Source organism: Brugia malayi (genome assembly GCF_000002995.4).
Source record: "Brugia malayi strain FR3 genome assembly, contig: Bm_v4_ChrX_scaffold_001, whole genome shotgun sequence".
NCBI lineage: Eukaryota > Metazoa > Nematoda > Chromadorea > Rhabditida > Onchocercidae > Brugia > Brugia malayi.
In genome coordinates, this window is record NW_025062479.1 from 9426509 (window position 1) to 9439103 (window position 12595).

At 33.1% G+C, this 12595-nt stretch overlaps 1 protein-coding gene across 4 annotated transcripts; it reads left to right on the forward strand.

The window, feature by feature from the left end:
• Positions 1 to 838: 838 nt before the first annotated feature.
• Bma-trxr-1 (Uncharacterized protein) lies at positions 839 to 9378 on the forward strand (the record flags this gene model as incomplete). 4 transcript variants are annotated; one of them, XM_043074230.1, is made up of 15 exons in its annotated part: positions 839 to 998; positions 2850 to 2990; positions 5454 to 5614; positions 5738 to 5857; positions 6138 to 6269; positions 6344 to 6497; positions 6573 to 6706; positions 7017 to 7183; positions 7282 to 7393; positions 7690 to 7784; positions 8042 to 8165; positions 8294 to 8610; positions 8845 to 8965; positions 9069 to 9203; positions 9316 to 9378. In XM_043074230.1, the coding sequence occupies 15 exons, from the start codon at positions 839 to 841 to the stop codon at positions 9376 to 9378; spliced, it is 2136 nt and encodes a 711-aa protein (XP_042930164.1). The 4 variants fall into 4 exon arrangements, with proteins under 4 accessions (XP_042930164.1, XP_042930165.1, XP_001898729.1 ...); XM_043074231.1 differs by lacking the exon at positions 2850 to 2990; XM_001898694.1 differs by lacking the exons at positions 839 to 998; positions 2850 to 2990 and adding an exon at positions 4941 to 5016.
• Between the last annotated feature and the right edge of the window lie 3217 nt (positions 9379 to 12595).

The window sequence follows — 12595 nt, forward strand, 5'->3', positions numbered from 1 at the left end:
CAGAAATTTCTTTGGTTTGTGCTGGGTTAATCTGAAACTGTTCAGAAAGAGCTGGTTACAACGACATTTTGTTGTGGTGAAATTAAAAAGTAGTGATAATGAAGAAGTGTGGACTGGTGATCCATTAAAAGTAAGGTGTAGATATGGAAGGTGAGTGTTTTTCATAAATTTTATATTTTTATAAATAAAATTTTTTACAAATTTATTGGATTTTTCTTACAAATTTGAACAAGCAATGATCGCACGTGTCAGTAATCAGTCGAATATCTACAAATCCATTTGAACCGATGCTTACAGTATAGTCTTCGTTACTTCGATTCCCTAGTTTCTGTTATGAAATGTTGCGACTCTATCTTGAGGTATTAAGCTCACTGCATCGATGTTTTTCGATGATCTCTTTGTTTTTGAACCGCAAAGTTCTTATTGTATCGCTATACATGCACATTATCCCATAGAACTTGATGTTCTTCCATATTTTGAATTCTTTTAGACCACAGTATTTTCATGATTCCGAAATTTATTTAGTGATTTGAATTTTTCTTCGGAACAGCCATTAAGCTACTGTTATATATTACTGTTGTTTGTGTTATTAGCTTTTGGTTTTTAATAAAAGATAGTATAATTCAAAAGTATTAATCTCAAATTTTAAATGATTTTAATATGGAAAGATTTTGGATTTCAGTTTACACCCTAAGGAATGTTGTGTGCATTTAGGGATTGTAAAAGAGTTCATAACGATATGTAAATCATTTAAAACGAAACGAAAATGTGCGCTTCATTTGAATCACATGTGTCAATTCAAATTATAATGCTGGAAGATCATTCAAATATTTTGAAGATGTGGCATTCAAGGATATTGATGCAATGTTGCACTTCATGGTACGCGGTTCGAGTTGGAATTAATATAGGAGTTTTGGAGAAATCCATAGGAGCTCGAAGAATCAAAAAGCATTCTTTAATTATTTTCACTTCCAAGATGTATTCGGAACAATCATTAAGTAAGTTTCGATTTTAAAATGAATAGGATTGATGATTGATTAACTCCTGACTGCGGTAACTGTCCTCATATAGAGACGGTCAATGTTGATATATGCATCAAGTTAATTGCAGTCTCTGAGCGCGATTTCTTTCTTCTCTGGAATATTTTTCTCCTGATATCTTAAATGTAAACTTTATGTATTTCAGACTATAACAATTTCTGTTTGAGAGTGCTTGTCCGAAAATAATCCCAGTGAGTAGTTTAAACCATATAACTTGGCTACTAACAATATAAATTTGTTGGAGGTTTTCAAATACTATTGCTCCATTACTGGAACATACTTTACACCAAATTATCAAATATTCTTGGTAATCATAACATATACTTCCCCAGTATACAAAAGAGAAAAGAAAAACGGTTCATCGTAGCTAGCGTGTAGTTTCCTTTTGATAATAATCATAGTGCAATATTGATTTCTTCATTTTGTTGTCAGTTGTTTGTTACCAAAGTATATGCTGAACCACTTCGTTTAACTGTTATCGATCACTTCATACAATTAACGGCGAGAACCAAATCAAAGAATAAGTATACTTTTTTTTTCCAGTTTTCATGGGATAATTTAATATTTCTAACATCCTGCATTTTTCTGTTTTGCCATTCTTTTTTTTTATTATGATTTTTGGTTTTTTCATAGTTTTTAATTGAGTTCCAACACATTAGACAAACACTTGGTGCAAATAAAATTGCAATACACACATAATACAGCTGAACTCACTAAAAAATGTGACTCTAAGAATTACTGTTTTTTAAATGTTAATGAAAGATTATCATTAATGGATACGTTATTTCATCCCAAATCTACTATTCTGTGGTGCTATTTTTTTCTTTATAATTTTTCATTAACCAAAAATTTCTAAAACCATTTAAAATAAGAATTAAGAATATGAAAATAAGATGTATGTGCGTGATAGTGCAGTAGGTTGAATTTTTTTTTATTGAAGTATTTCCCCTTAAATGCCATTTAAGCATGCGATTAGTGAAAGTTTTGTGGTGATTAAATTTTTTGTTTTTTATTGCTGGGAATGAGCAAGTATCTATGATATATTTCATATTGCTTTTAGTTGACATTGTCCCGACAGTTAAATATATGATCTGTTTTCCACTCATCTATTATTTCAGAATTATCAGTGGAATGTTAACATTCAACATACTTACCTTTCTTGAGAAGATATGTGCAACCAGAGAATAATTGAATTCAGAGATGAAATTATTTCTTCACGAAAGAATTATCCATTTGTAATCAGTGTATTATTAAAACTGGAAAACAAGTCCCGCCTATAGAATTACTTGATGAAAAAATGAAAGGAAGTGTAAAAAATTTTCACCAGTTCACAACGGTACCTTTGTTCTGTATAACTGTGAGAAGTTAGTTAATCAGTTCAGTGACGGCTAGCTTAGTGAGCCGGAATTTGCTTAGTCTTCTCAAGTATTTATTTAAATTAAAAACTGGGTAAGTGAAATCAAAAAAAAAATTGGAAACTTTGTTCACATTGAAAACTTTTCATAATAATATGTTAGTAAGGATATAACAGATCGGATGATTAATCACTTTAAATTAGACTGGTGGGTTTTATGTTTACTCAGATTTATCTGTGTAAAAAAAAAAAAAAAAAAGATTTTAAGAATTAAATTCAAATTTGCTTGGAGTAATATTCGGTGAAAAAGATTACCAAATGTTTTCTAATTTTCTGGAACATTTTGCGTAAATGTGTGGTTTGAGGAAAATTGTACAAACTACATGAGTCGTGCAACGCATATTCACGTGCTAACAATGTAAAAAATGTTCTTAACAGCGTTGTAATATGTTAAGCTGGTTTTAATCGAAGCAAGCTGGAAGCTTTTATACGTTGCTACAACTGGATAACATGTTCTCGGAATGTTGGTCGCAGCGATGTCTCACGTCAACCAAATTCAGCAGTTCACAATTCCTGTAATTACAAATCAACATCAGGTTATCAATTTAAAAACATTCCTTTATATAGGATCATATTATTGAAATTGTTTGTTGGTAACAGTCCATACACGTACTTTTTTTTTTTCGATTTCTCTGAAGTGTTACTGTAATTTTGAGAAAGGACTTAAAGAAAAGAAGAAAGGAAAGGAAGTTCAAAAGTAGTTTTGAAGAGGGCGAACACAACATATATATATATATATATATATATATATATATATATATATGTGTTGGAACGTTTCAGTATTTTGTACATTGTAATAGAGGGTGGTAACAATTTCGCAAAAAAGAATTTTTTCATGAAAATTTTTTAATTTTTTTCTTGTTGTGGGAAGGAGAAGAGAGACGTACGATTTCTGTTGGAATCAAGTTCAACCCATAAAAACTTTTTTCCAAGTATTAATCACCTAGGATTTGTTGTCTATGTCATATACTTGACATTTTTTTTTCTGATTTGAGAAATACTAAAAGATAAAGCAAACCTTGGAATGCTGATTAAATATTATTGATTGATTTCAAGTGAGGAGTTTTTTACTAAAAAGTTAGGAAGTGTAGAAAAATTGGGAAAAAATTTTGTGTAATAGCTCAGTAGTTGTTGATCTTCATCCTGATGCAATTCGGGATCGTTGAAACATTTCTTTAAATTGCTGACTTGAAATTTTACTGAAATCCAATTAAAAACTTTGGTTGTGAAACATAAAAAATCCCTTCTGTTATATGCATGCATCACTGTATAATGGATCAGGAGTTGGTAACTGCGGAGCTACTACAAAAAAAATTTTTTTCCAACTTTTTCAACTATTGGAAAAGTCGATATTTTCCAGTGTAACATTATTATTGAGAAAGCATTTTAGTGGAATTAAAATGGAATGTTTAAAAAGATGAAAATGGATCCGTTTATGCGCTATGCAGCATATATGTAGCTAACACACTACGCTTAAATCTTTGGACTGAGACATTAATCGACGTGGAAACGACCTCACCCCGTACCATTTATAGAAGAGTGGTACGTTGGAAGTTGCGTTTCACTCTGTCAAAGTACTCTGCTGCAGTAGGCGGTTACAGTACTACGGTTCAGGGAACTTTTCGGGATGAATTAAAAAAAAGTGTGAGTGGTGATGAAATTTACTGAACGGTGGTGATGTCAGTTTGAGCAAGAACATGTCATAGTTATTAACTCCTTCCTATCTCGGTCATTTACTAAATGGACAGTGTCACGGAGATTAACACATGTTGCAAGAATTTATTATCTATTTTGTGTTTCAATAAACTAATTAATGAAACACTCTGGAGTGGTACTCGAATGATAACTTGTGTTCAGTGTTCTCTTGCTCATGCTTGTGGAACGTTCTTGAAATTCATTCACAAAATATATTGTCGCATTTGTGATAATGTAGATGTGATTTCTTTATTCTTCCTTCTTTCCAGTTCTTCATTTACTGATGCGGAAAGGAGTGGTGACTCATCGAGTACAACGTTGGTCATTCTTCAGGTCAGGAAATTCGATTGGAGAGGCTCACGTTCCTCTTTTCATTTTTGATTTTTCAGAGTATTAGCTAGGATCAAAGCCATTGTCTTGTTTCTTTTTATAAAAGATGCTGGTAAATATTAGTATCTGATTTCTAATAGGAAATTAAGTACTCAAAGGGTATGATTTCAATGGAGAAATTGATTGATGTATGAAAAAATATTAATATAGTAGTTTCATACATTCGTGCGAAAGCTTTTTTTGTAATCATAAATCAGTGGACATAGTACGTAGCTAGGAAGAGTTTCAGTTGTCATCTTGCCGTGCATATTTTGTGTGTCTTGAATTCAGCTTGGCATTTGGCGCACAAGGATGCATAGGGTGCGATATTTCCGTCAGGAACTGTTAACGTTAAATAAATTACTTATAGCTGAAGTGAGTGAAGAGATACACCATAGTGTATATCCAAACATATATGGGACATGATATCTGTCGGCTTACTGTTTCTGGGGATCTTCCGCAATGCTCAGGCATATCTCCTACGTTCAAATGCTACAGGTCATTTTGACCGTAAATCTTATATTCTAAGGCTTGCTATATTCTCGAAATTATATGATGCGTTGCATATGCTTTTATTTCTTATTTAAATCTGATTGCCCAAAATGATGGATTGCCTCAGGGAACTCTGAATTTTGTGTGCCCCATCTCAGGAAGCTTTAATCTGTTGTTTAGTTCAGGAATCTCGTTTTAGAAAGTCTACGAAATTTATGAATTTCAGGGAATTCTTTTATAGGTAAAGATAATGGTATAGGTGATAAGATGGGTTCGGAATTCCTTTTTCTACGCAGAAATAACGAGTTTCTTTCAACTGAATATGAATAGAGATATGAGATACTCTCACATCAAGGAATCGATATTACGGAAAAGTGCTAGAATTTTCCTTCCTTCCTGTAGTTTAAAATATTTCACAATATCTTTTTATGCATACATTTCAGATAAAAGAAGCCGACGAGGAAATAGATCAGGAAGGGAAGCATCGATGTCTCCAATTCCTAATCGTGTCAGCAGTGGGTCATTAGCTGATGCAGTTTTCAAATCAGCTTGTGAAGAACGGATTTTGCTAGCTTATGCTGATTATAACCCGGACATGACAAAGGTGAGTTCAGCTGTCTGAGATCGAAATAAAAATTTACGTACTGTAAGGTGGCGCACTTAGTGGAGATATTTCCATTTGAAAAGTTGTTTTGTTCTTTACGCTTAACCCATATATTTATTGTAGGTTGTGAATTTATTTTCAAAATATAATGAAACGGTGAATACAGTACGTGTGAGTAACGATGCTGTTAAGGACATATTAGAGATTGTTGGATGGCCATCAATGCCGCTTATTTTTGTTAAAGTATGTTCTATATTCATTTCATTAGGATTGTTTTTACAATTTATTGGAAGCATTTATTATGTTATTTTGGATGGTTTCAAATGTATGTTGAATACGTTTTTAAAAAGACTTTTTGGAAATATCACAGCCACCGGACTTTTTTTAATTCACTCTTGACTTTTCTAGTGATTATCAATGTTCAGTAATTTAGGTCATGTAAAATTGAGAAGAAAGCTGCGTATATAAAAATTACTGAAAGAAGATATTTTATTTGACGATTGATTCCTTTTTCGTTTTTTAGGGGAACTGTTGTGGTGGTTTCAAAGAACTTTATCAGTTGGAGGAAAGTGGTTTTTTGAACGAATGGTTAAAGGAACATGAGTATGACCTTGCTATTGTTGGAGGTGGTTCTGGTGGTTTAGCGGCTGCAAAGGTTAATTTCAACTGCTGCCTTAAATACTGTAAAATTTGTATTTAGAAATTGTTGTTATCTGCCTACGGTTCTAGGAAGCTGTTCGTCTAGGCAAAAAAGTGGTTTGTTTGGATTTTGTTAAACCATCAGCAATGGGCACAACTTGGGGATTAGGTGGAACTTGTGTTAATGTGGGCTGCATACCGAAGAAATTGATGCACCAAGCTGCACTTTTGGGCGAATATATTGGTAAGTTCTTCGTATGTTGTCGTTTTTGAAGCTTCACTTTCTTTTGGTGAGTCTTTCATTATTGAATAGTTTTAGAAGATGCTAAGAAGTTTGGCTGGGAAATACCGGAAGGTGCAATAAAGTTAAACTGGCATCAATTGAAAAATGCTGTGCAAAATCATATTGCTTCGTTGAATTGGGGATATCGAGTTCAACTAAAAGAAAAATCAGTTCGTTATTTTGTTTTAATATATCTGTATTCTTACTTAAGAATGCCATCAATAATGTGAATGTTGTTTGGTAAAATTTAAAATAAAACCTGAAATTTTATTGCATTTGAATTGCTGTGTTTCGCATTGAAATGCTGTGTCAACAGATATTTTCATAATGTTGTGAATCTATAAGTAGTAGCGGGTACAATAGTCATTACGAGCATTATGAGTAGGTAGTATCTTACTGTGTGTCATCCATCAACGGAAAACTTTTGTATAGATAAGCAAGGTGTTTTTAATGCATTCCTTTTTCTTGTTCTTATTCCAGGTAACGTATATGAACTCGTACGCAACTTTTACTGGTTCACATGAACTAAGTGTCAAAAACAAGAAAGGAAAAGTAGAAAAAGTTACTGCTGATAGGTTTTTGATCGCTGTCGGATTGAGGCCACGTTTTCCTGATGTTCCAGGAGCATTGGAATGCTGTATTAGCAGGTATATCCATATCCTATGTTTATGTAATTGAACATAATTCAGTTCATTTCTTTTCACACTTGGTTAAATTTATTCAGGTATTTATGTTTTCATTACAGTGACGACTTGTTTTCATTGCCCTATAATCCGGGAAAAACTCTTTGTGTCGGTGCATCATACGTTTCGCTGGAGTGTGCTGGATTTTTGAAAGGTATTGGTAATGATGTCACGGTTAGTTTTTTTTTTTTTTAATAACTGTTCCTTGCAGTTTAATTTGACATAGTATTTTCGAGATTTTTTGTAGTGATTAATCTTTTTTTAACTTTCTCACTCTTCCTTCTCTTGGTACGATTACAGTTACTGTACAAAACTTCAACCAATCACTGCTCATAAGAAACCTTGTTTTTAAAATTGAATGCCAAAATGATTTGCTTGCAGTTTCCAGTTTAGATCTTAAGATTATTATTTACTTTGTTTTTTATTTGGTCTAGGCTTTATTTTATTTGCTGAAATTCACATATTTTCAGGTTATGGTTAGATCAGTTTTGTTGCGTGGTTTCGATCAAGATATGGCGGAACGCATTAAGAAACATATGACAGAACGTGGTGTGAAATTTGTCCAGTAAGTTTTTTTTGTTTTTTACAATATTGTAAGGAAATTGTGTGCGATTTTTTAACACTCTAGATTTTTGCTTACTCTTTCATTGAACATTGTGGTGCATTGACAACTGACTCGAATAGTTTTGCGACAGTAAAGATGTGCTGTGAGTCTGTTCAAGTGTTTAGTTCACAATGAAGAACAAAGTGCTTAGTAAAGGAGTAACTTTTAGCAAAAGTAAAACTCGTTAGTGGTCAGTGTAATGTGGGCCTCTTTTTAAGATGTGTACCAATCAAATATGAGAGGCTCAAAAAGCCAACCGACAGTGAACCAGGAATGATTAGAGTTCATACGATGCAGGAAGATGAAGATGGAACAAAGGAAGTTACAGAAGATTTTAATACAGTCTGTTTTTTATTTGTTTCTATTGCTGTGTGACTTTTCATTTTTTTTTTTTTTTTTTTTTTTTTTTTTTTTGATTTTTCAGGCATATTTTTATGTATGTGAACAAACTGTAATTATTCTTTCAATAGGTCTTGATGGCAATAGGACGTGATGCTATGACAGATGATCTTGGTCTGGATGTAGTCGGTGTAAACCGTGCAAAGTCTGGCAAAATAATTGGAAGAAGAGAGCAAAGTGTTAGTTGTCCTTATGTTTATGCCATTGGTGATGTGCTATATGGCTCTCCAGAGCTTACACCTGTTGCAATACAAGCAGGTAAAGTTTTAATGCGACGTCTTTTCACTGGCAGTTCTGAGCTCACCGAATATGATAAAATACCGACGACAGTATTTACACCGTTGGAATATGGTTCTTGCGGATTATCGGAGTATTCTGCTATCCAAAAGTAATTTTTCGCAAGTTCAACTTTATTTTTGTATGGGTCAGGCATAAGAATAACTGTAATTTCGAGTTGTGATTTTGAGATTACTATAACTAGGTCCTGTTTTGTGAATCCCTGAAAGTTTTTACTTTGGATTCAACGGATTCTTATGAAGCATTTTACATTACTGGTTGTACAAGTGTTTTCTCTGCTTCAATCAAATTTTTTATAAACTAATGTGCATTTCGAATTTTTTAGATATGGAAAAGAAAATATCAACGTGTATCATAATGTATTCATTCCTCTTGAGTACGCCGTGACGGAACGAAAAGAAAAAACACACTGTTATTGTAAACTTATCTGTCTGAAAAATGAACAAGTAATTTACTCTTTGTTGTTGTTTGACTTTAAAATAGGAAAGTTACAGTTCCTCAGTTTAATATGTGTTTTAACTGACATGATTTCATTTTGCTAAATTCCAGGACTTGATTCTTGGTTTTCACATTCTCACACCAAATGCAGGTGAAATAACACAAGGCTTTGCAATAGCTTTGAAATTTGATGCGAAAAAAGCCGATTTTGATCGATTAATCGGTATTCATCCAACTGTTGCCGAAGTATGTTTCTACATCACACATTCTGTACACATGCCTAACATGACTTGCAGAATCATTCATTAAAGATATTGTATTTAACAGAATTTAGAGCTTTTCTTAATTTAAATTTCAGAACTTTACGACGCTAACGTTGGTTAAGGAAGATGGGCAAACACTAAAAGCTACGGGATGCTGAGGTTAAAGTTTGACTCTTGTTTCTGGGTAAATAAGAGTCAATAGCTCAACAGTTGAAACAATGACACGTGGGCTACGTTTTCGTATGAGATTAATAACTTAACGCATCCAGCATGGTTATATGTGACGAATTTGGACTAAACTCCATCGTGAGCGTTCATTTTCTGATAGTTTCAATTTGCGAGCTTTTTTTTTATCAGATGCCTATTTCCTTATTTGTATTGTTTTTTTTTAGATAAAATAATGAACATATATTTAAATATACAGAATTCTGAACGACTTGTTGATAAAAAGGATATTAATGTTCATTGCTTTATATTAGTGCATACTTGAAAAAAACCACGCTCAACTTTTAATAGGTTACTGGTAACAATGCTCATCAGATATTTATAAAAGCAAAAGTGCACACAGGTGACTACTTGATTTTGCTGTACCTAGATAAATTATAGGTTGGTTTCTACAGAGTGAGTATTGTGTGACTGATTGAAACACTTTTGTTACCCGTTTATTTGTCAGCACATTCTTGGAGATGAAAACGGTGTGGGACAGCCGAAAGTTTTCATGTTGGCAATGACGATTTTTAGTACAGTTCATACATGAGGGAAGAATACACGTGTGTAGGGGAAGTCCCCGTTCCGGAAATAATCTGTAGATAATGCTTTGAATTCGGCTTAACAAATATGGGAAATATAATAGTTTTGGAATCATAATTTAAACGAATGAAATATATTTCGTGACATACAACGTAGAAATTGGAAGTTTTGCTTGTGAACACTTCAGATCTTTTGTTCATAATAAACATTCCTCCATTGATTATATATGAAAATGATTAATATGAGATCCTTAAAGTTGTGTTTCTTCATTTCTGCATGGAGTGACACTTGCATCGACTTGTCATATAAATTAATAAGCCGTTTCAAATTAGTAATACTGGACTTTTTGTAATACTTAGATTCTACCTCATGTGGATGAGCAAAGTATTCGTCCATGAAATTATCTTTTAAAAGTGGTACTGCATAAGAAATGAAATTAGTGGACTCTCTTGTATCAAAGTTTTTCAAATGTTATAAGGTCGGAATTTTATTCTTGAGCGAAGTGAGTTGAACAAACGGACTGTGGAAATATATTTTCATATCGAATCCTTGAGCTGGTGCTCAAGAAGTTAGGACCTGGATTCTCGGATGCTTTGATTTCGGAGAAGCTGTCAGAAATACATTCTTTGTGATTAAACATAAAAATTTTTTTGTGATTTTCTTTTTGTGACTCTGACGTATTTCATCTTAGTCCAATCACGGGATGGAGGGTGACTGGTAACCATAATTACGTATTGTTTGGCAGTAACACGACGGCTGCTTTTCCTTATTGAAATCAGTTACTGTGCAAGTTCCATAACTCTCGATTCTGAGATTTCTCTATAATGAAGAGCACAGAAAATTGGATTAACAACAGCTTATTAGTGGCTAAGAGTAATCGAAAAAAATGTATAGCATTTGATTATAGAGAATGTTACCAATACCTAAAATAGCTTATTACTTTTTTTTAAGTCCTAAGTCAAAGAGAGTTAAGTAGTTTGCAGGAAAAATGCTAAATTTTGTAGGAAATTGGCGATTCTCAGTGTATGAAACAAACAGATATCAGCAGTCTGTCAGGGGAAGTTCTTCAGTAGGTTGTTATTACTGCTGTTATAGCTTTCCAACGTCCATAATACTTTTACTGTTCTTTTACGCATTGTACAATATCGCGCTTATACAATAATAAGGAAAAACTGAACAACTTAATATTAAATTAAACCAGTAGTCTACTAAATGCCTGCTAAGTTGTCATATTTTCTTTTCATCACTGTTATTGTTACTTTGCACCACCATTGCTGAAGCAAATTGAGTGAGCGATCGATGACACCAACCTAATCGAAACTTGCAACATCCAAAAATGGTTTTAATTCCTTACATAACTGGCGTTGGCTTACAACAGAACACAGGTTAACGAGTAAAGAGCTATCATCGAAATTGCAGGTAGACTGGTTTATAACAAAGAGTTCATTGAACAAAGAACTTGCAATCTCTTGAAGAGTCGAATGCAACTTTGCTTGTTACACTGGCGGATCTTAACAGTAACATATTAAGCAATGCACATATTCTTTGTTACAGAAGGTAACATTCTAGACAGTTTACATAAGCTTAACTACAACTGAAAAAAAGTTTTATATTTATCTAAGGAATATTCAAATAACACAGTCTTTAATTTATAGCTAGGTTTCCTGACACATACAGGTGATTACGTTTTGCGGCTTTGCATAATTAGTCATGAAACTATTCTGGCGGATACATTCATTTGTAAGATTTTGTAAGGTCAAAGAAAGATGATAATTTTTTTCGTTCCAACTAAAACCATTTCTTCTATTATCGTTTCAAATGGATTAAAACTGAATAAAATCCTGAATTTGTTAATACAAGCACAAAAACTACTTACGATTTGCAGCTCATCATCATAAATTTCTTCACTCTAGAAAAGAATATGAGCAAATTCTTATGAACTGACGAATGATCAGTAATGGTTTATAATATTGAAACTTTTCAAAACTTTTAAAGATTTTGTGAAAATGGGAAGAAAAATTATCCAACAGAAAGCGAATTCAATTTTTCCAGCGCTCTTCGACCTTGAACTATCATTTTCTTAAAAGCTTTACGATAGTACTATCATTCTTTATCACGATAGCAGTAAATGTGTGTAACACTTATGAAAATATTCGACCTACAAATTATAACTATGTTTGACCTTTTGTTATGACCGGATTGTTTCTGTAGTGGACAAATGAGACAATAGTCAAACTCAACATAGTTTCTTATAATATGAAGAGTTTTTAGAAGGAGAATTTTTCAGAAAAATTTTTCGAAAGAGACTTTCAGAAAAAAAAGGAAAAGACCCTTTCCCAGTTTCCAGAAAAAGGGAACCCCTCGAGATTTCGAGAAATTTGGAAACTCTCCGTGACAGGGGTAGACCTGAACCTTCGATAGGAGAGCAACTAACTTCGCTTTTCTCCATTGCTCCAGAAATTGACGCGAGATGTGCGCTCCCTCTCAGTAAAAGCTAAACCCAGTAGTAAAGTAATAGAGAAATATGAAGAGAAGAAGTGAGACGATAAAGAGAAAAGAGAATGGAAGACAGAGAGGATACGGTCATTTAGCAATATGCACCCACTACTGGTTGACCACATAAGA